This window comes from Dipodomys merriami, unplaced genomic scaffold (genome assembly GCF_024711535.1).
Source record: "Dipodomys merriami isolate MVZ:Mamm:240054 unplaced genomic scaffold, mDipMer1.0.p SCAF_12, whole genome shotgun sequence".
Classification (NCBI taxonomy): domain Eukaryota; kingdom Metazoa; phylum Chordata; class Mammalia; order Rodentia; family Heteromyidae; genus Dipodomys; species Dipodomys merriami.
Window position 1 is genome coordinate 33,912,681 of NW_027202493.1, and position 25,368 is coordinate 33,938,048.

Here is a 25,368-nt window from a genome sequence, read left to right on the forward strand (position 1 = left end):
AAATTAATTGTACAAAGAGCTTCCTCATGACATTTACAAAATGATCATAATGTATTTTGATAAAATTTATCTCTTTTACATTATTCTTTCTTATACTTACTCCTCCTTGTCTCCTTTTGCCAGTGTTTGGTGGGCTCATTACATTTATTTCCTGCTACCTCTACCTACTGTTGCCCACCTTCAAACTGTCCCTCTTTTATAAACATTATATTTTTGGAGAGTCACATTTCTTCCTCTGAGGGAAAGCTTGTAACATTTGTCTTTCTGAGCTTATCTTATCTCACTTAACAGGTCAATCTCCAAGTTCCATCCATTTTTTTGCCCTGCCTTTTATGAATACATAATAGTTGTCTTGCCTACGTTGCCTATTTTAGTGCTTTACTTTGCTTTTTGATAACAGCTTGCCTATTTTGCTTGCATATTTTTCTCTTTTTGTTTGTAGGATTTGATACAAGTATTTTGCCAATTTGCAAGGATTCCCTTGGCTGGATGTTTAACAGACTGGATACAAACTATGACCTGCTGTTGGACCAGTCAGAGCTTGGGAGCATCTACCTTGATAAGAATGAGCACTGTGTCAAGGCATTCTTCAATTCTTGTGACACATACAAGGACAGTTTGATATCCAACAATGAGTGGTGCTATTGCTTCCAAAGACAGCAAGGTAAAAAATGGGACCCATTCACACAGAATTGCAGGTCTGCCTTTCAAGTATGATCTATGCTTCTCTGGAAAAATGATTTACGGGACACATCGTGTCCTTCATTTTGGTAGTTTATGAATATTGGATGAAACAGAAAAATAAACAAGTTGAACAAAATAGTTTTGCAAATGTTGTAAACAAACATGCTAAATAAGAGGAAAGTAAGTAATTAATATTTTATATTAATGTACTTCATTATAGTTTCCATTATGAGCCAGCAAGGAGCACACTGAGATATGAGAACATAGATATTAAAAGTAATCATTAAAATTAATTTGCTATCTGCTTTGCCCATGGTGAAAAATAATTGGGATTTTTTTATCACTATACTGAAGAGTTTTAATGTTCCATTTTGTGATTTTATTAAATGAGCTGAATGAACCAGAGCATTCACCACCAAGTTATTTTTATACTTTTTATCATAAAAATGATGCCTTTCAAGCTTTTCAAAATAGTTTAGCTTTCTAAAAATTCACTAGCAAAGAAAGTCTTTTAATATCCTGGAGAAAGAGAGGCCAGAGGATATCTTAGAATGTCTCTTGTTCTTTCTACACATAGCTCTTCTTTGTGGAAATATAAATATAATTTAAAATAAGAATCATGCTTAATAGAACATATTGAATTTTTATTTTTATTAAGTACATATAAAGAAACATCTAAGAAAATTCATTATAATTGTTCTATTAAACTATGGAAACAATGTTTTCAAAATATTTAAGAGTTCAGAGAATGAACTATGTCAATGATAATATTTTGAATAGATAATTATGAGTATAGCTGATATTTTACCATCTTGGTTTCTTTTGCATATTTGGTAAAAATTTAGTAATTGTGAGGCAATGATTATTCAAGAATAGATGTGGTAAGTCAGAAAATGTGTCTGAGTAGAGAAGATTGATTCTTTGTAGCACCCTAAAATTCAAAAATGAATATGCTATATTATATATTCTAAATGGCACATACGAATGAGCTCACATTATTCCTTGGTTCCGTTGGCTCACATGTGACTCAGGAGACTGAAACCTAGAGGATCAAGTTCAAAACCAACCTGAGCAGAAAAGTTAGTGAGATTCCAGATTTAATTAGAACAATGACTCAAGTGACAAAGCACTAATTGGGAACAAGAAAGCCAAGGAAGAGCACAGGCACTAATTTCAATATCAGATACTGGCACAAAATATTATAGCCAAAAAACTACACACCCATTGTTAACTTTATTATGTATGTGCTCTCAACAGGACCAAACTTTTCTTTTTTAAAAAAGGCATCCTTCTTACTATGAGTGACTCCATATAGATAGATAGATAGATAGATAGATAGATAGATAGATAGATAGATAGATAGATAGATAGATAGATAGATATAGATAGATAGATATAGATATAGATATCTAGATATAGATATATAAAGATATATATATATATATAAAGAAATAAATCCAGATAAATGGTCTTAAAAGACATGCAGTGGTTTTATTATTGTTCTTGTTTCGTTTTGTTTTTTGTTTTTTGTTTTTCATCATGGGGCTTGAACTCAGCCTGAATGCTGTCCCTCAGCTCTTCAGCTCAAGGCTAGCGCTCTACCACTTGAGCCACTGCTACACTTCCAATTTTCTGAGTGATTTATGGAGACAAGAGTCTCATGGACTTTCCTGTCTGGGCTGGCTTTGAACCATGATCATCAGTTCTCAGACTCCTGAGTATCTAGGATTACATGCGTGAGCCACCAGTGACCGGCTTAAGACATGCAGTTTTTATGACATTTTTTTAAATTTTTAAGTGCCAATATATCGTATCTTTTCATGTTTAAAAGTTGATCATTCAAAATACATGCATATGAACATTTTCGAGGAAGCTACAATATTGATTTTCCAGGAACTGAGATTAAAATTGTTCAAAAAATTTCTGGGAGAGCAGAAGATCAAGAGAGAGGGATGAAAAACAGTCATAGAAACATAGAAACATATTTGTGTTGCAATTTTTCTTTTTAATTCTTGCATTATATAAAGAAATGTGTTGATGAGGTGATGCATCTATTTGTTTGATTGGCTTGTTCTACAATGTATACATAGGCCAAAGCATCAAATTATACCCTATATATACCCAATTATATATTTAGCATATTATATATGCATATACTAATATATATATATTTGTTTTATTGAGCTTATATTGAAATTCTTAATAACCAAATTACAAAGGAAGGGCCTTGAAATTTCAAAGCTAGATTATTAAGAGTAAGAAGGATATGGTTAAAAATAAATTCTACTTGTTACTGAACTGCTTAATTAGTCACGGTTATTTCTAAAATCTTAAAATGTACCATTATATAGAACTTGTAGACTCTTATAAGTTCTGGCTCCTATAAGGTAGTCAGGCTTATGAGAAGATATAGGAAATCAGAAATTACAAAAGTACCTGGATGTTCAGGCATGTGTACATAAGGATTATCAATTCTACTTTACATTAACTAGCTTATATCCAAAAGAAGGTTGCTAACAAGAGAATATTGAAACTTCAGCTATTTTATGTCCATGCAGTGCATCTTCATAGTCTTGGACTACTTTGTTCAAGAGATTTATGAGAATATTAGAAAAAAAACAATCAAAGAGGACAATTGGATCAATTATTTGCTTCACTTTTTCTATTTTACAAGATAGAACAATTCTGAACTGACATAATAAAATAAAACTTATTTAAGCCCTTTCATTCTACTTTATTATTTACATGTCATTTCATATTGAATATTTTGAACTTGGTATATTAAACTGATTTCAAAATTATTTGAATTAATTGTATCTTACCTTAATGAGTGGTTATAGGAACTAATTGGCCATTTTGCTATTTCAGTGGTTTTTGATTATGTATGTTACACCATATCATGGATTAATATAAAGTATTAAACTGTCTTTATATAACAATACATAGGGATATATATATAGTAGCTATGTAATAATAACAACAAAGGGCAACTATATTGTGACCATTTAAAATTTTACACTTCAATACCTATTTTCTCTTTAAAGTGACTGAGTTTGAAAACTACACAAATATTTATTTTAAAAATGGTTCAAAAGAGTCCAATAAATTTTATATAATGGGAGGCTGGGAAGGTGGCTCAGTGGTAGAGTGCTTGCCTTGCATGCATGAGGCCCTGGGTCAATTCCTCAGCACCACACAAGCAGAAAAAGCAGGAAGTGGTGCTGTGGCTCAAGTGGCTGAGCACTCGCCTTGAGCTGAAGAGCTGATGGACAGCGCCCAGGCCCAGAGTTCAGGTCCAATGACCAACCAAAAAAATTATATAATGATTTATCAGAAATAATTGGATATATTGGCATGTGTTTAAATTGCATATAAAATATAAGCATCTGGTAAATCCAGAAAGAACATATAGCTCTTTAATAGTGTATAACATTAAAGTCTGCATTTATGATATAACTTCTAATAAAATTTATCTTTCATAATGAAAATGATTTCTTTGTATCTTCAAAAACATTTTCAATTAAAGGGAAATAAGCTACTTGTTTGGGCAATAATCCATAGATTTAAATAATTGATTTTGTTGACCTTATAAATGTTATTGAGCATTTCATATCATATAAATATTTATGTTATTTTCTAGTCAATTCTATCATTCTAAAGACAGATGATCTAATATTAGTAATGATTAGAAAACCAGTCTCTCTCTCTTGCTCTCTTGCTCTGTCTCTCTATGTGTCTCTCTATCCGTCTGTCTGTCTGTCTCTCTCTCTCTCTCTCTAATTCTTCCTCCTCCTCTTCCATTATCCCTTCCTCTTCTATCTATTCCCATATCTATATGAATAGTTCCATATCAGAATGTCAATTAATATTTAAAAGGTGTCTTCTAATGATACACAAAAGCTATTTGAAGTTGGATAATGGAGAGATTACAAAATTTAACTATAATCCTGGAGGTAACATTTTTCATGTCATTTTAGACCCACCGTGCCAGACAGAACTCAGCAATATCCAGAAGCGACAAGGGGTAAAGAAGCTCCTAGGTGAGTAATAGCTCATTCTTCTGAAGGCTTTATTGCTTACATAAATAACCCCAGGGAAACAGCAACATAAAATCAATATTAATCCAACAAAGATAGACTGCACTAAATTCCTGCAACAGAATTTATGAGCTTTTTGAAAGTCATTAAACTTACTTTTAGTATCTTACCTATTGAAAGATATGATGTCTGTTTTATTACCTTAATATAATGTTCATTTTGAACGTTATTAAGTAAGGAAAGAAATTGCAACAATACTAAAGTTCAAACATCAGCAGAAAGTTCTAATTCTATGATTAACAATTTAAGAACTGACTGCATATATATGTATATATATATATATATATATATACACATGCATACTAGGCAGATAATACTTAAAATATGTCTTTGTACAGATTTACTGAAAAATCTTCTCTGAGTATCTCAGAGAATTAGGAACAGAGTTTTAGCAAGATAATGAAACTTTTTTGGATAGACAGATAAAGATGTAGATATATAGATCTAGATAGATAGATAGATAGATGTAGACAATTTCAACCAGATTTTAGACAAGCACTTTTTATATATGAACGTTTTGCTATCAAAGAGTAAATTTTGCATTTAGTTATTTATTCTTTGTTGGAGAAGATTGAACTCAAGGACTCACAGCTGGAAGGCAAGCATCTCACCACTTGGGTCCTGAATCCAGCTCCTTTTTGTCACGTTTATTTTCAAGATAGAGTCTCACATTTTGTCGGATCAGTCTGGGCTGGGATCTTCACACGGGCACTTCACCACGTCTCTGTGGGTGACAGACACAGGCCACTGGATGTAGCTATTGTGTATCCTCTATAGTTGGGATGTCAGCTGCTTGCCACCATGTCTAGTCATTGGATGGGTTAGAGTCTCACAGATTTTTATGCCTGGATTCTCCAGTACCAGTCCCCCAGTACCCAACTCTCAAGTAGCTAGGATTCCAGGTGATCGATTATTCTTAAAAGTATAAGAGTTTTAAATAAAATCTTTCTAAAATACTTTTAAATTCTCAAAATGTTAGGAAGAGAGATAATGGTGTCCATCCATCTTTCACCCTTCAGCATCTTTTTTTTATTGTGAAAATACCATACAAAAAAAAAAAAGAAAGAAAATACCATACAGAGGGGTTACAATTACATGGGCAAGATAATGAGTACATTTCTTATCAAGCATTGTTGCCTCCTCCTTTGTTTCTCCTTCCCATCCCTTCCCATCTCCCCCCTTCCGCCCCCCCTTTAAAGTTGTAAAGTTCATTTTTTTGACATAATGATTTGTACATCTCATTGCACCTTGTTGCACCAAATAATCATAGCACGTTTGTAAAATCTAAAAATTTAGGATTGCTCTCATTCTACCAAGCAAGAGACTCTATTTGTATTTCACCAGCATTTTTACTGGTATGCTTTTACTTTTTATATCACGAAAGTCATGTTTCTTTCGATGTATGTTAATGCAGTAGAAGCAAATGACTCTATAATATCGGATCTATAAGACCGGATTGATCTGTGTTATATTTCAATGTACCATGTTTGCAATTGTAAAACATTACGTTTAAATGAGAAGTGTTAGCTCAGCACTTGTGAGTTCAGGGTCCAATGTTTAAAATGATGAATGCAATTATAATAAATCTTTAAAGTGTGAGCAGTGATGATAGCACTACATCATGCTGTGTTTCTCTTATCATTTAAAAATTTGCAAATGTACTTTGAAAAAAGGCTTTTGTCTCTTCAAATCAAAGTTTTCCCTCATATAATGGGAAAAGCCATTAAAATACAATTGGCAACTGTTGTAGACTCACCAAAGTCTACAGGTAAATAAATATAAACTCTAGGCTTGAATTACTTGAAGTTAACTAACAAAAACCCTAACACTGAGGCCTTTTTGAGAAGAAGCACCCTTGATGTTCATTGAAAATGTAAAAGGAAATCTTGGAAATAAGTCATTACTGGAAAGACTAGATGAATATCATTACTAGTCATTACTAGAAATGAATTATTAACCAGCAGGCCTGGTGGCTCACAACTGTGATCCACCTACATAGAAACCATAGTTGTGATGATTTTAATTCAAGGACAACCCTTGGCAGAAGCATAAAATAATCTCAAAAATAATTGTAATATTTTTTAAAGAACTAGAAATAGAAACATTAATCAAGTGATGGAGCACTTGCCACCAAACACAAAACTCTTATTCAGATCATAGCAAGCAAGGGAAGGAAGGAAGGAAGGAAGGAACGAAGGAAGGAAGGAAGGAAGGAAGGAAGGAAGGAAGGAAGGAAGGAAGGAAGGAAGGAAGGAAGGAAGGAAGGAAGGAGGGGAAAGAGGAAGGGAGGGAGGGAGGGAGAGAAAAGGAAAACTACTGTATCCCTTAAATACAGGTTTTGTTTATTTGGGTAGGTTAAGGGCATGTAACTGAAAGTTAATGAGTTTCTAAATAATAATAGATTGTCATATATTCCAGTATATAGACTCATTTTGTGTTCTTTTCCTTAGTAGGAGAACAATTCTTGATAATATCTGTGTATGTGTTTGTATGTGTGTGTATATACACATGCTTGCTCACGCCTGCACATACATGCATACCAGGTCTAGAGCTTGAACTCAGGGCCTCAGAGCTGTCCCTAAACTTTTGTGCTCAAAGCTAGCAATTTATTACTTGAGCCACAGCTCCACTTCTGGCTTTTTGATGGTTAACTTTAGATAATTGGGGACAGTTACATGAACTTTCCTGCCTGAGTAGGCTTCGAATCATGTTTTTTTTTTACCTTGGATATTAGCTTCCTGAGTAGCTAGGATTGCAGCCATGAGCCCGGCATGTTCTCTTATTTATATGCAGTGATCATTGGCACGAAACAAAGTCATAGCATTACGTTAAATCACAATAGTTTTAAAAGTGTGGGTATTAAAAATGGCACATTTTTCTTATTGTTGATGACCATGAATCCGTAAAAGGCCACAAATTTCCCACACTGATGATCTCCATTTGTCATTGAGATTAAAAGTTCAAACCAGTCCAATAAATTATAAGTGCTAAACTTTTTCATCATTAGCTAATCAGAATCAAAAACTTTTGAGAAGTAAAAATCACTATCTCCTATGGTGAAAAGACTATAAAAAAGTCATATTCTATACATTGATTCACATCTTATTTTCTTTTACCCTATAAGTTTCATGACAGACATCAGTTTTCTGATCTAGAACTTAAATTCTCCTGTTGTTGCTTTTACTGTAGGTTTTGAGGGCCTTATATATTGCTAATTAAATATCATCAGCAATATATTGCTCACTACTTGAGATATTATACATATAAAAGCAAATATCTATCTTTTATTCTTTTTTGTTAAACAATACTGCCTTTAGTGTGTAGTTTTAAATATTGTTCATACAATAAAAGTCTAGAGAACATAAATATATCTGCGTATAGATGATGTCAGATGGTAGTGATAATGATGAATGATGATGTAAGCATGACACACATGAACATACTCAGATGCATACACATACTCAATCACTCACAATGGAAGAACATCACATTTCCAATGTAGGGGCACTTGCATATTGAGGATCACATTTAAATCTTTAAAAAGGGAGGATGAAGGTAATTCCATTGAGACAAGAAATGCATAAAGAGAAAAGGCATCACAAAATTAAGCATGTGCAATGATCTGGAAATATATGAACAAAAGAACTTAAGGGAAGATAACAACAGAAAGTTGCCAGTGACAGTAGTCTTTTTTGGTTTGGATGACTTGATATAAACATAGCATTCACCAGATATTACTTCTGTGTTATTTCTCTGGATGCACAACCCTTGCCACAGTGAGAAATGCTAATAATTTGTGCATCACGGGATAAGAACCTATAAAATGTAAGCAGTTCCTGTTGAGAAGACCAGTCCCACAAGAGCAGAGAACTTAAGTATTACCTAGTACCTGGAACCTGGTGGACACTTCGGAAGGGCATGTCTGAAGCACATTTGTACCTAATGGGGACCCTTGGAAAGAAGCTCAGCTTCTCCGTAATAACATGCGTGTTTGTGTGTGACTGTGTGTGTCTGACAGGACAGTACATCCCCCTGTGTGATGAAGATGGCTACTACAAGCCAACACAGTGCCATGGCGGTGTGGGGCAGTGTTGGTGTGTCGACAGATACGGAAATGAAGTCATAGGATCCAGAATAAATGGAGTTGCTGACTGTGGTAAGTGAAAAGTTTATTCTTCTTATTTTTTTTGGTCAGTCAGGGGGATTGAACACAGGGCTTGGGCACTGTCCTTGAGCCTCTTTGTGTCAGATTTAACACTCTACCACTTTGAGCCACACACAGCTCTATGTCTGGTTTTCTGGTAGTTAATGAGAGATAAGAGTCTCACTGACCTTCCTGCCTAGGCTGACTTCGAACGACGATCCTTAGATCTCAGCCTCTTGAGTTGCTAGGATTCCTTGTATGTGACACCAGTGCCCAGCTGAACGGTTATTTTTTTCCCACACACCAGATAAAGTGTTTCTGAGCCTCATGAATTTATCCTGTTAGTGAAAGAAGACAGCCTCTCTACAGCAGGCAGAATATACAAGGGTAGAGGCAAGAAGACTTGTGTCTAGGATATTGCAAATCTATGTGGAAATCTATATGGAATTTCAAGACTAACTAAGAGAAGAATTAAAAGTTGATATCCTTTTCCTCCTTCAAACTCTGAATGCTTTTAAGAACCTATGAAGTAGACTTCTGTCACTCATTATATTTAAAGTGAGTTGAGCCCTTTTGTCTGCATTCCTCCGGACAGAGGGACTTAAGAAATATGTAAACATCCACCAAGCAAACAAACCAACAGAAAATGTTTTTAAAATTCCATAAAGTGTATGTGTAATCAGCATATTGCATATTTCTCATACTTGGGTGAAGAAAATGTAGTTTACTTGTTTAAAGAGTGATTATACATTAGTTAACACTTATCTCATGAGCATGTATTTTTATGTAAATACATGAAAATGATTTAACAATATAAACTTCACATCGATACATTTTAAAGGTTCAAAGGGGGTATATTTTTATGCTTCAGAAATATTTTCAGAAATCAGGATTGAAATATTATTTTATTTTTACTATGTATATATTTAGCAACAAGTATTTTACCAATTTGAGGTACAGAGACCCCCATTCACTCTACCCTTCCCCACACATTCTCACTCCCTCCACAAACCCATATTGCAAGACTAACAGATTTTGTCTTGATTAATACTAATGATCAAAATCAACACTAAGTGCCTAGTCATTCAAACATTAGAAAATGTTTAGATATCTCTCTCATGCAATTTCAAGCTCGTTGATGAAGATTGTTTAGGGAAGAGAAATAGTACACAAGAAAAAGTAATTATATATAACCCTTAAATTCTTCTTCTGATCTTAATTATTCCCTCATTTTTATTTTGTTACCAGTCCTGGGCCTTGAACTCAAGGCCTGTGAATTCCCCCTGTGATTTTTGTTTTACTCAAGGTTAGTGTTCTACCATTTTAGCTACAGCTCTATTTCTGGGTTTCTGATGGTAAATTAGAGGGAAGAATCTCATAGACTTTCCTATCAAGGCTGGTTTCAAGCCGTCCTTTCTCAAATCTCAGCCTCCCGAGTAGGTAGTATTACAGGTGTGAGCCCCCAACATCCAGCTTCCATAGTATTGTTAATCTCTGACTTGATTTTGTATGTGTGATAGGTTCAATAGCACACTATAATTTCCATTTATAATTTTAACATGTAGCATGTCTTTGTAATATATATGTATACATTACATGTCTTTGTAATATATATATATATATATATATATATTTAAAAGGCTGTGACATCAATAACTTTATCTGATTGCCAGTGATAATTCTAATATTGTAGGTTGTACTTTAAAATTGTATAGACATTAGTTCAATACATTAACTGAGAAATTGTGTGGGAATAGGGTTTCTGTAGAAATTAAGAAAATACACAAAGGTAGAACTTGAAAACACCATTTCCTTACATAGAATTGTAGTATGAAACCAAATACTTTGTAGACCTTGGATTATTGTATTAGTGGGATTTGTTCCATTAAACTACCAAAGAAAGATAGAAGTAAATATTAGGAAACTTGAAAAAAAAAAGATGCAATTATACTGAAAGAGTAGAAATGTAAACACATGCTGAGATATAATGTATTATTGCCTCCAAAAGTATTAACAGCTGCATTTATAATAGTTTTTTAATTGATTAAGAGTATTGGTTTTTTCCCACTGCTATCATAACAAATCCTACTACATTAGAAGCTTAATCCACACAAATTTATTATTTTTCAGTCCTGAGTGTCAAGATTCCAACAGGTCTCCTAAAATAAACATGATACATTAAGCAGGGTGGAAATTTTATCTGAAGTCCCAGAAATTGATTTCCCTGTTTTTCCTACCCTGTAGAACTTAAATTCCTTGCCTGTGTACCCTTATCTCCAGTTTCATACCAACAACATTGGTTCGCTCTCTGACCATTCTTCTGAGGACCATTCTTCTGTGTCTCCTTCCCACTCTATCCGGGAAGGTTCTTTTATATGCATTTTTATTGTAATTGTGAAGGTGACATACAGAAGGGCTGCAGTTACATGTCAGACAAAGACTACATTTATTTTTGTACAATCTAACCCCTAATTTTAAGAAGCCAAGTGACACCTTGGGCCACATGGAGAGTAAGCACCCCTTCGGCAGAGTCCTTAACCACGTCACATTTGCAAAGTTCCTTTCAATGAAAAAGTACCCTGTCTGAAGATTCCACAGGTTAAGGATGCAAATATCTTGGGAGATAATTATTCTTCCTTCTCAGCTTGTCAAAGAAAATTTAAATATAATTTACAATTCTTAGTCTGACATGAACTTCTATAACCCCGGGTTGAGATATATATTACTGGCTGGAAATTCTCACATTGTTATAATGATTCTGTACAATAAATTAATAGATTTTAACATGTGACATCTTTCCATAAACTGTATTTTTCTTATTATGTCTACCAATTAAATTTGAAGTCAACCTACTCCTCAAACAAGTGAACAAAGTATTTTTTTTTTAATTTTTAGCTATAGATTTTGAGATCTCTGGAGATTTTGCAAGTGGAGACTTCCGTGAATGGACTGATGATGAAGATGATGAAGATGATATGATGAATGCTAAAGAAGAAATTGAAGATGATGATGAAGATGAAGGGGATGATGATGACGATGGTGATGATCATGATGGGTACATTTGATCCAGCTGAGGTCAATAGAGCCTACATTTCTAATATTTACAAAATTACAGCCTATTGAGAGTTACCTTCTTACCCCCAAACAAAATGATTCTAAACCTCTCATATATTTTGTATAATTATTACAAATATTGTAGCAAAAATCCTAGAACTTTGATGTTTAAATAAGAGTCATTTGCTTTCAGTTTATCTATGCCTTAGAAAGAAAGACAGTGCATATAGAGTATAGCCAGAAAAAGGGAAGTTGTGAAGATCTAGGGAAGTAATTTTTTTTCAAAAGAACAAACTTTGTATATGTTCCACAACTATAAAAACTGACAATAAGAGCGTGTGATCATATGCTATTGTATTATGAGAAATAGCCTGAGCTAAATTTACAAAGATTTCCTGGTGACATTGACCCCAAGGATTTTATAAAATAATGCATGATTTTAATTTCAATTTCAATTTCAATATAGCATCTTCTCTGAGTCAGGGTGAGAGAGATACCGCATAGTAAGACAGAATGACCACTGAAGACTTGTGGATTCTCAAAATACTAAACTATCCTTTCTGATTTTTATTTCAGTTTGAATGGCAGGCTCATGTAGATTCTTTTAATATTCTTATACAGCATGATTTCTAGTTTACTCTATCTTTCTGACCAGCAATTTAGGGTGTAGAATTTAAATCAGACACACAAAGTGAATGATTCATTTCCACAATATTTCCATTCATTTTTTTCATTTGCCCCAATGAAAAGAGATTTTATTTTTTATTTTATTTCCTACTTTAGATAAAAATTTGCATTTAATCTTAGAATTATGCTTTTGTTTGTAGTGCAGAAACTTAGAGAACGTATTGTAAGGTGCCTTGCAAAAATAGAAATAGAAAGGTTTAGCATGCATACCAATATAGGATATTAGGCAATATTTAAGCACACCTAACTTTCAAGTTAATGCCAGTAAGGGTACCGCTGCTGCAGGAGGAAAATGGAATAGGGTTCTTTCTTTTTTTCTGTTGCTACATAATTGCCATGTGGACTTGTTTATAATTATAATTGTGTAAAGTGGCATTTAATATTTAACTGTAACAAATTACTTTAATTACTATATTTAAGTTAGCATGTTAATTAATTGTGTAGGCACCGTCACTTCTAAGACTGTCAAACCAATGGCTCTGTGTCCACAATAGAAAACTTGTTGAGTGTTACACACTGTTATCTTCCATCCTCATCGTGGATTAACTGATTTCCTGGTATACTATTCAGTGAAAGAAAAATCAGTGAATAATTTCCATTTAATTTTTACACACTAAATAAAAAATGTTTACCTTATACGATGTTTAAAGTATAATGCATTTTCATTTTCTAGCTGTTTATTTATAATTTACAAAATAAAGAATCTTGTAACCAAAATTAGCTCTACCTTAATGATTTTTCTGGGGCTTATGCAAAGTAGAAAGAAGATTTCGTAGTGTATCTTTGGATTGTTAAATGAATACATGGCAACCAAGTGAGGAAAGTTTTCTGAGGTGTTTCTTCTTTTTGACTTCAAAGTTAGAGTTCTTGTAATCTTGAATACTGTTTTCAAAATATGTTAAAAATGATGATTGTTCTGTCTTATGTGTTTCCTTTGCACTAATATTACAAATAATTCTATTTAAGGGGTCATATTTTCAACACCATTTTTAAAATAATGCTTAGAATGCTGAGCAAAATTGCTATTCTAAAAGCATGTCAGATAGCATCACCTATTTAACAAGTATAGAATAATCATAGAATGTGAAGTGTGGGTTGATTGTGAAAAGACAAAAAAGCAAATTCTATACAGAAGTTAACAAATTAATGTCAAATAAAAATATGTGAATCCGAAAGTAATTTTCAAATGGTCACCATTCCAAATGTCATAATTCATAATAGCATCTAATTCAAGAGCAAACATAAAAGTGAAAAATACTAACGTGAATAAATTTTATATGAATTTCTTTGTACAATAAAAATACATATAAATACAAATCCCATTTGTGACATATTTAGGCCTATTCATCATTTAATAACTGTGAATATTTTAGCTCAATGTAACAGTACTCATGTTTTTGTTATAAAAATGTACATGGGCATCAGTAGTAAGCCCATCTCCATTCTAGGCATTTTGGATTCAATACTAAACAAAATGATATTCTAGTGTTAATAAAGATATGTTTATTTCTAGTCCATAAAATGATGTAGCTGCATTCTTTATTTGCAGAAATCCATGGTGTTTCCTAGACAATTTAAATAAAAAATATTAAGGTGACTTTAATCCCCTTACTTTCCTTGTTGATGGAAAATATTAATTAGCATAGCAACTTTCCTTGTTGATTCTGAATCATACAAAATATAGTATTTCAAGCTTTGTTTTAATAGTGTGTTTATATTTTAAAAATAAACACATGTTAAATACCACAGACATTCTGAATCAAAGCACTTTTAAAATTTAAAGACTAAATATTTCTGGCATGATACACATCTATAAATTTATTTAAAAAATCTCATTGTGTATATCTACATTAGTGTGCATGGACTGCTTAATACCATTTACAAAAACCGAATTTCAAATAAACTTTTAAAGATATTTTTAAACAATACTTTTCAAAACTTTAAAAACCATTTAAACCTCAATCAAAAGAATGTTACCTAAGACACTGCACTTTCTAACAACATAGACTAGTAAATAAGAGAATGAAATCCATTAATTCCTTGAAACAGTCCAATCAATAAAGCAATTGTTAAGAGCACTTTATTCTTTGTGTATCTTGGTATTATTTTATGAAAATTTGATAAAGAACTTATAAAACTTCAGCCCTGTGGCCTACTGGTGCCTAATTTAGAATGGCTTGAGTGAATTGCAAAAATAAAACCTCAGCTTTGTAATATTTTTGTTGGCTTGTTTTATGCAGAATGAATGATGCCTTATCTGCATCTAGTAGTTTAATTCAGGACCCTGAGCAGCGACCACTTTTCGGGGATCATGAAGAACCAAATGACATTGTTTTGCCAAACAGGTACACTCATGGGTGTGCACATGATTAACACAATATTTGCTTGAAGTTAATCAGAAACAATTTGAAACTTAACTGAATCGATTCACATTTATTTTTCTTAGTTCTTACTCATGATGGATGGACTAGGTAATTGACTGTGCAGATGAATTAAGAAAACACAAAAATCCAGAATATTTGAAATGTTTTTGAAGATACAAGTATGTGATAACATTAGTTACTGGGAATTTATTCATTTTAACATTACTTAAAACCTCATAACTAATGTCGAGGTGAATACAATGGAGAAGACATTTTCATTGATTCTAGGACACATTATTTTTTCACTCCTATCTTTACTATGGCTTGTGAATTATAACCTGACTTCATAAAGCTTTTACCAATGAATGAGTCCATGATTGCTTCAAAGGGAATGAACATTGTAAGCAGAAGCTCTACAAAATGTGCATGACGTCCAAGCTCCAGTAAAGGCATTTGATAGTCCTTCCTATACAAGGAAGTAAGATGGCATCTGAACATCACCAGGGACATCAATGTAGAAACTGAAGGACCGCCTCAGACAGTACCAGGTCAATACAATCCAATACTAAATTTCATTTGACTTCCCATAAATATCCTCCTTAAAATTCACTTCTATTTAAGGGATGACCTTTTAAAGCACTGATTATTGCCTATTATTTAAAACATCCTATTCCCAAGAATGGTTATTTGTAGACATTTTTCGATTTAAGTTTCTTATTACTGCAATATTCAATGAATGTGTCCTTAGTTAGTAGAATACTAAAATTACCAGGTCTTATGACCATGATTTTTTCACGACTTTCTTATCCCCTTGGTGGAAGATTGACCTGTTCCAGCATTGAAATAGAAATAAAAATTAGTCCATAAAAATCTGTCTTAGAGTTCAACAGAAGTGAAATAAGTTTAAATTTATTAGATTAGAAGGAACTGTAACATTTGTGAATGATAATTGCATATTTCTGATTTAGGATAAATAGAAGGATGTAAGTCTAGGCAGTTGCCAAGCATTTATAGCTCATTCCTGGAATATTAGCTACTCAGGAAGCCTTGGAAGAAAAGACTACAACATTCTACCTACAATTCGACAGCAAAAAACAGACTAGAAATATGGTTCAAGTGGTAGAGCACCATCTGTGAGCAAAACTTGAGCAAGCTAGTCAGGGCTCTGACATTTTCAAATAGTTTCAAATGAGTGTAAAAATGTAGCATGTAAATACTTCCACATTTGTCAAAAATGTGGAAAAACTCACTTTCTCATATAAACAAATATTGAGATAAAAAGTTCCATGTTGATAAAGCATTTCTCTGTGTAATTTAGGCAGATACAGTTTTTTCCTGTTCCTATATGTAAGTATGTAACATTTTTCTCCTTTGTTTTTCTCCTTTCTAACATGTTGCCAGCAGTCAGCATTTCCCCTCTAAACAACAGACACGCTGTTTTAATAACTAATCTGACCATCTGTAGATAGACTGATAAAACATGAAAGATGTCCAATATTGTCACATAGCTTTGATGGAGAAAACTAGTAAATGGAAACCTTAATTTGGATATCACTTTTTCTTCTAACAAATAAAATGATCATGAATAATTCTTACAGATATGATATTTGGTTAAAAACATTTTCAAAGGATCAGACCTGTTAGCCATGGAAATAATTATCTCTTAAGGTCATTGTATTATATATTAAAACGTATAGTTGATATCTGATTCCCGTAGTACTGTCTTCATAAACCTCAGTTTAGCCTTGAAATTGGCATTTAATAAATGATTGATTCCATGTCAGAGTACATGAATCCTCTGGTCTAATATTTCATTGAGGCTTCAGAGAGGAACCCATGTTGGAAATGAAACTGGCACCCTGTTGTTATCAACTGAGCAGAATCAGAAGGGAGTTTATGAGATTAGGAACATTTTAATACAATTACCATATGCACTTGGAATTTATAGATTTTAAATATTTTAAGACCTCATAAGCATTTTTACCTTGAATCAGTTGGACTTTATAGCAGGTGGTAACAAATCAACTCACTTGGCTAGTAAAAAACCTAGCCATTTACCCAATAGCGGATTCAAAAACAGCTGTACAAGCCTTGACTCTGTATGTGTGTATGTGTCAGTGTGTTTCTGTGTATGTAAGGAGGAATTCTCATTCAGACTTTAATCTTGTTATAAACAACATTTCAAAGCATTGTTGTCAAGAAAACCTTGACACATAACCTTGAGAAATGTTCAGAGAGTGACATACTATGGTCAATAGTTTTTAGATATGTTTATAGTAATCTCTAATAGGCACTGACTCCATGACTATATTTATCTATAAATAATATATTCTCTCATGTGATTATAGAAACAGTTGTGGTAGAACACGGTCCAGAATCTTGTAAGATGAAAAAAAACTTAATTGATATAACAGTTCAATACATTCTTCCCAGGGTGGCTACAATGTGAGTTTCTTTTATGTTAGAAAAGACCTTGTCATGTTTTATCAGCAAAAAACAACTTCTCTCTGCCCATGTAGTGCCTCAGGCAGATTAATTTTAGCCCTGGACTTTGATGGGCCTATTCAAAAAGCTGTTCATTTAAAACATGGCCTAGAATATGCTGTGAGGGAATTCTGTTAAACTGTTATAAATATGATACTTTCTGTTGCAACTCTTGGCATTGCAGGAAAAAAATGACAATAAGAGCTCATATGAAAATTAATTTAGATAATAGAGGCAGAATGCTGTTGTTACAAATACAGCCTCTGTAATAAATTGCTTTCAAAGGGCATTGCTGGGACATGAAGAACACAGACCTCATTGTGGTGTAGTTATCCCTGAGTTTGGCAAGCTCCAGGCAGTCTTTTCTGTATCCTATTTCTCAGACTTTTCTTCCTGACTTTTGGAGATAAAAATGACATATTAAAGGAGAGCAAATACAATCCAGTCTAGTTTACACTTGTCAGTGCCTAGTCAGTGAAAGTTTAATGTTAACAGATAAGATAAATCTAGAAAAACTATACTGAATTTTCATGATCTTTCCAGTGCTTGGACCACAATAGCACATATCTTCCAACAGCTGGACATTTTGAATAGAACAATCTTGTTAGAAAAAATAAAATACATTCCACTAGAAACCGATTCTTGGTGCAGAGAGAAACTGCAAGCGATTGAAGGGATTGTAATTTCCCTCAAGAAGCTAGAATAAACAGCTGAGTCCTGGATTCAGGGAAGCACCAAAAATTGGTATACAGTTTGTACACTGAAACTACAAAGTTGTGATTTTAAGACAGTGAAATCAACTGCTGACATAGCACTCAGCAGCTACCAAAGAAGCAAATAACAGTCCAAGTCATGATTAAAGTGCCAACTTCATAGGCCTTATTTTTTTTAATTTAATTTTATTTTATTTGAGAACATACTGTACAGAGGGGCTACAATTACATGGGCAGGCTAATGCATACATTTCTTACCAAGCATTGCAGCCTCCTCCTTTGTTTACCCTTCACCTCCCTTCCCAGCCTCCCCCCTCCCCCCACCCAATTATACCCCCACACACACACACCGACATTGTAAAGTTGGTTTTGACATGACATTTTGTACTTCTCATTGTTGCAACAGGTCCACCTGAATCCTTAAACGACTTGTTTGTCCCCATCTCCTCCAAATGTTATACTGACATCAAATATAGTGAAGGCGGGGGTTACACTGTGGGGGAGGGACATACAAAGCAACAAAGAAATAATCTTATAAATGCGTTAGAAACACATGCATGAAAGAAACGAGAACATTAAAATACATATTTAAGGGTTCATTTTCCTAACATCACATTATCTGACCTTTTCCGCTTGACTCATACCTATACTAGATATTGCAAATAAGGGAAACCATGGGACCTATGCTTCTTTGGGCCTGGCTTACTTCACTTAATATAATTTTTTCCAAACCTTTCCATTTCCTAACAAATGGGGAAATGTCATTCTTTCTGATGGAGGCATAGAATTCCATTGTGTATATATACCACATTTTCTTGATCCATTCATCTACTGAGGGGCATCTGGGTTGGTTCCATATCTTAGCTATGGTAAATAATGCTGCAATAAACATAGTTGTGCTGGTAGCTTTAGTGTGGTCTTGTTTGTAAACATTTGGGTAAATGCCCAAAAGTGGGATTGCTGGATCATAGGGGAGATCTATGTGAAGTCTTTTGAGGAACCTCCATACTGCTTTCCAAAGTGGTTGAACAAGTTTACATTCCCACCAACAATGAAGTAAGGTTCCTTTCTGTCCACATCCCCTCCAGCATCTGTTGTTGTTAGAGTTGTTGATTTTTGCTGTTCTAACTGGAGTGAGGTGATATCTCAATGTTGTTTTGATTTGCATTTCTTTTATGGCTAAGGATGTTGAACATTTCTTCACGTGTCTATTAGGCCTTATTTTTTTTTTAACCTTCATTTCAACGTCAACCAAAGCCATTGTACTTCCCTGGACATCATCTGAAGAAGAAAAAAAACACTTTTTTCCCAGCATGATTCATGTTAATTTTACATCTCTCCTGATGAATATTCTGTGATATAAGATACAATACAGTGCAGATAAAATTGTAAAAAAAAAAAAAAAGTTCTTTCCTTCATAATTATGTCTGCTCTATGTGACAGCTCCTTTGTCCTTAAGTCATGTTGTTTGATCAGCTGAGGTTTTAATTTCAGAAGCTTGTATAGCTCAAGAAATCTTTGGCTTTTATGTCCTCAAAGTCTAGAATAAATGATTAATTGCCTGCTTAAATGGTATCATAGACTGCGAAGCCCCTCAGTTTGATATTTAGAATTGATTGTTCTAGGTCATACACCCTTACATTTGTTTAACGATTCTGATGCATTTTTTCCCTTCAAATTCCAGCCATCTCAGAGAAGGCTGAAGACTGTTCCACTGCTATTTTTAATTCCTTCTTTTGTCTCTTTTCTTTCAAAGAGTTATAAAATATGAGACAATTTACAATGCATACAAGTGTGTTTACAAGTGTGCAACACACATACAAACACACAAACAGCAGAGAAAGAAAATACTCAGGTGTCTATATATCTGTGTGTGACTATATATATATATATATATATATATATATGTAACTGGAAAAGTCAATTTAAAACATTTTTGAGCTCTCACTCTTCCTTCCAAAGCATACATAATCAGCAAATATATAGAACATAATTACACTGAGAAAGTTGTTTATCAATTTCAGTATGTTAAAAACTAATTATGCCGAAAGTTCTATCAACGTTGTGCTGGTGTTGATGGAGCCTGTAATGATGTCTTCCTTGCATGAGAAGGCCATAAACAAATCACTGCTGCCATACAAGCACATTAATTTCTGACTGTAGGAGGAAGTTTCTTTTTGACAGACTGAGCTTCCAGTCTAAGCATTAACACCTGCTTAAACACAAAAGCATATGCTGCAATGTAATTTAGTTCTATGTTATCGCCTTTATAAAATTAATGAATAAGTGATTGCATATTAAAGTAAAATAACCAGGGATCATTTTGTATCTCGATATAAATACCTATGAAGCACAACTCTGGGTAAATAATCCACTAAACCATCATCACAGTTGGTCTAATTCAGCAATGTGAACTGACTGACTTCTACAATCACTTTTTTAAATATTTGTATTTAACTTCAATCCTCAGTGTACTTACTTACAAATAAATGATGATCTTGACACCTATGTTTCTGAAGGATACTTGGCAAATTTGTGAAAAGGAACAATTCATTTTCATCTAGGAGATTAGAACCCTTGCTATAACCAAAAGAGAAAAAAATAGGAGAAAAATAATCAAGCCTTAGCTAAAGACTCACATACTTATGAAGTCTTGCTTGGGACTTACATGTTTTTAGATAGACCAAATTTTATTTCCTCCTTATCTGAACTTCCATGGGATTAAAACAACTGTCACTTACAGAACTTGCTATATTAGAGTTTAGTATACACAGTATCTTAATCTCTCAGTTATAAGAGTAGCTTATTATTTTTTTAAATTCATACTAAACATCTACTGAATATGCATTTAGTGCCAAAAATTTGTCAAGAATGAGATCAGTAAGAAAGCAAACAATTCAAATAAAACAATTTCATGAGTGAGTTAGAGCACGGTATGTGGAGTGTGAAGAAAGAACCAGAGATTAAATAATTATAAAAAAGCAAGCCTGATCAACTCTGGACACTGGAAATGCCTTAATGAACAACAGTGTGAAGATAGTTCAAATTTGGAGAGCTAGAAAAAATGTTACAAGGAACAGAGTTTATAAAATGCAAGCATGTTTTAAACCTAAGGAGCATTCATGGTGCTTTCCATCAGGAGAGCTTTGACAGATACGGTAGTAACAGCAGTATTTACTCTATGAAACATACTAAAGCCTAACAAGGCCTACGCTGAAATGTTTTGACAAAGCCCAATATGTCTCAATGCTATTTCTCTGGAAAAGTCATTTGTCAGTCCCACGTGAATGCATCAGCCTCCTTTGACAGCTGAGATACTTTTCATTCACGATATAGCTCACGGATAAGAATCTGTTCATCTACTACTGGGATATTCACTATCTTTTGAAACCTCTTGAACAAATGGAATGCAAAGAAACTATATTTTCCAGACTATTTTTAATTTTAGCATCTATTAGTGTCTCATGATTAAAGAATCAACTACCACAAACAAACTCTCTAGAAAACACTCTGTTAATGTGATCCTTTAGACAAAAAGTCAACACTAACATAAATGAGGGAAAAACAAAAGGAAATTACTGTATTTACAAACTAGAGATGTATATAGGGTGTGGTGGCCTCTATTGAGGCTCAGTTAATCTAAGTACTGACCAACTTTGAGGACTCCTTTGCTTCCATTCTTTACTTATTGTTTGTTTTTGTGCTAACCAATTCTAAAATGAAGTTACCTTGTGTTGTTGCAAATACTTCATCATAGGTTCTGGGTATCCTGACAAGTAGCAAAAGAAATAAGACCTCAGAGTCATTCTTTACCACATGTTGTAAGAAAGGAGAGAAATAACCTTGCTTAGCCTATTTGAATACCATTAGATTTTTGATACTGTCACTTAGGCCAGGGCATTGTACTGTACCATTGATTTGGGTTCATTTATATGTCCAACTACACGATTATAGTATGATCTACTCAACTGTGTAAACTGGGTAGTGTAAGAGATATCTGCTCCCCACCACCACCCCCTCCAAAAATAAAAGTGGATCTGTAATACAGGAATTTCCCTTCATGGTGTAAAACAGGGTTGGATGGTGCTGTTGGGGGAATCTTAGTTATTGAAATGAAGAAGTAAGTTGATACATTAGTCAATAATCCCTTACATTAACAATATACTGCTATAATAAACCTAAAAACATGAAGGTTTTGTGACCACAGTTTCAGACGATTTAGTAACTTGTAGTTACTTGGCCTCATTGCTTTTGATCTGATGGTAAGGTGTTTTGTTTTTTGGATTTGGGGGATTTTTTTTGGTTAGGGGTAGGGTTTGAATTTTGGGCTGGGGCACTGTCCCTGAGCTCTTTAGCTCAAGGCAAGCGCTCTACCACTTGAGCCATAGCACCACTTCCGGTTTTCTGTTGGCTTATTGTAGATAAGAGTCTCACAGACTTTCCTGCCCAAGCTAGCTTTGAACCACGATCCTCAGATCTCAGCCTCCTGAGTAGCTAGGATTACAGGTATGAGCCAAGAGCACCTGGCAATGGTGGTGAGTTTATTACATTATGGAAGCAGTAGGTGGTAAAGGGAGATGTTCATCTCATACCAAAAAGTAATCAAAATAACAGGAAAATAAAGGGCAGGGCTGATAATACACCCAGGGCCCTCAAGCTTGAGCTGGAGTAAATAGTTTCTTTGCGTATGTAATTAGTTAAAATTAGAAGCTATTGGGATAGAGTAAGCCCCAAGCCCCAACCCTATATAATTGCTGTCTGTGATGCTAATTTACATGTAGATTTAACTAGACCACAATCTATGCAGCTAAACATGAGTTCTAGCTATTTCTGTATGAACATTTCTGGGAGAGATTTGCATTTGAATTAGTGGACCCAGTAACACAGATGGTCCTATTCTGTGTTCCTGCCCCTACATAATTTGTTGAATACCTGCATAGAACAAAAGGAGAAGTAAGGAGCGTTTTTACCCATCTTACTGTCTCAGAATTGAGCTAAGACACACTGAGACAGCTGTAGTCTCTGGACCAAGGGTTCCCAAGGTTCTCAGTTTTCTGACTACTCTGGTTCTTGAACCTCCTCTTTCTGACTGGATTAAACAACCAGGTGTCTGAGTCCTCTTCTTTCAGATTGAACATTGTGGGAATTCTCATTCTTCACAATCACTGGAGCCAATTTCTCATGGCAAATTTATGTTTCTATATTTCCCTGATGGTATACAGTTACAATTATATAATCATTTGAAAATACGTATATATGTATGTATATATAAATATGTATATATATAAAATGAATACAAACTCATATATGTATGTAAATATCTATGAATATAAGCATACCTGGAAATATATCTTCACATATTTGTTTCTGATAAAGAGCATTATTTTATTCACTTTTATAGAACAATTACATGTATGTTGCAGTGGTGACATTTTAATCTTTTTTATTTGTCTTATAGTATTCTGAAATATTCCACAGACTCTAAATTTCCACTTGAAAATTTTTGAAATTCCTACATTGCTTTTTAAAAATTTAACTTTGATAAAGAACTGTATACAAAGAACTCTATGTTACTTTAGTATAGTGAGTTCTCTGTTGTCTAAATAAAACAAGTTAATCTCATATATTTCTACTGGATAGTGGCAGGTATTCTTTTAAACATAATTCCTTTAACATTTCACTATGTTCAGGTTTCCTGACAAGTAGTTAGTAGCATGGCAGGTAAGCTGTATGGAAGAGTTATATAGGTTGCTCCTCTTCTCTGCCTCTAGCTCTCTTATGCTGATTTAGTCATTCCCGGTTCATACTTCAATCAAGATTCCTGTTCTGCCATACTTGATGTAGCATTTTACTTCTTGGCTCTCAGGTTTGCTTTTTTTTAGTTTTTTGGGGGGCGGGGTGGGGTTGAACCCTGGGCCTGGGCACTGTCTCTGAGCTCTTCTGCTCAAGGCTAATATTCTACCACTTTGAGCTTCAGCTCCACTAGTTTTTGAGTGGTTAATTGGAGATGATACTCACGGGGACTTTTCTTTTCAAGCTGGCTTCAACCCGTGATCCTCAGATCTCAGCCTCCCAAGTAGGTAGGATTGCAGGCATGAGTCACCAGCATCCAGGTCGCTTTTACTTTTATGTTATTCTCACTTCCATTCACTGATAAAGTCTACTAGCTCAGCCAAACTACCTTTTGGTTTTTGCCCAGATGGATTAACAAGACCACTCCCGAACTCAAAAGGCACATTTAAAATTCCTCCTTTAATAACGTAAAGGTATGATATCTTCAAAATTTTCTATTTCTATTTGGTTGTATGAGTTACGGCACGAAAATATTTAATCAAAGAGACATATAACTAATTAAAATAGTATTGTCTGTTGACTGATCATTCTAAACTGACCACAATGATTTGTGATGCTAATGTGACATAAAACATATTGATTCCTGTGAGGATACAGATAACTTTTTTAAATGGATTTCAAAGGCATTTTTATTGCTTTTTCTTTCTAGTTTTTAGGTTCAAAAAATAGAACACAATGGGAAATTAATATCTAATGTATAAAGTTTATTCAGTTGTCTAATAGCCAGAGAGTCAGATATGGTCCCAATTTTGACATGCATCCTGGCTTTAGCTTTCTGAAGTCTCTGGATTAAGTGATGCAATTAAAGCAATTTATGTACTTAAAATTACCTTACCTATATAAGTTATGAATGCTCTTGATGGCTACTTTCATTATGTATCACCTTTAAAAAACTAAAGCAAGAAGAGATCCTGAAGGAAGGCATATGCCCTAGAATACAAAAATATGGCTGAGAAGAGATATAATATTCTTTAAAAACTTACCAATTACTGCATGATCTTATGCTACATAGATGTTATTAAAGTGTCCTAAGGTAGCTCCTCTTTTAACTTGTAGAAAATACTTCTAAGTGTATCAATAGAAACCACATTGTCCCAACCTATAGGTCAAGAGCCAGTGGAAAGAAGTTTATTATTTTTTAAATTTTGTCTGTCATGGGGCCACTTCCAGTTTTCTGGTAGTTAATTAGAGATAAGAGTCTCACAGACTTTCCTGCCTGGGCTGGCTTTGAACCAGGATCCTCAGATCTCAGCATCCTGAGTAGCTAGGATTACAGGTGTGAGCCACTG

At 33.9% G+C, this 25,368-nt stretch overlaps 1 protein-coding gene across 1 annotated transcript in view; it reads left to right on the forward strand.

The window, feature by feature from the left end:
• The window catches only part of Spock3 (SPARC (osteonectin), cwcv and kazal like domains proteoglycan 3), a 248,324-nt gene extending 233,501 nt beyond the window's left edge, over positions 1 to 14,823 (forward strand). The window contains exons 8-11 of the mRNA XM_070016519.1: positions 443 to 664; positions 4,662 to 4,724; positions 8,800 to 8,937; positions 11,821 to 14,823. Coding sequence (XP_069872620.1) covers positions 443 to 664; positions 4,662 to 4,724; positions 8,800 to 8,937; positions 11,821 to 11,990 — 593 coding nt within the window. The 3' untranslated portion in view covers positions 11,991 to 14,823. The remainder of the gene's footprint in view (positions 1 to 442; positions 665 to 4,661; positions 4,725 to 8,799; positions 8,938 to 11,820) is intronic.
• The last annotated feature ends 10,545 nt before the right edge of the window (positions 14,824 to 25,368 follow it).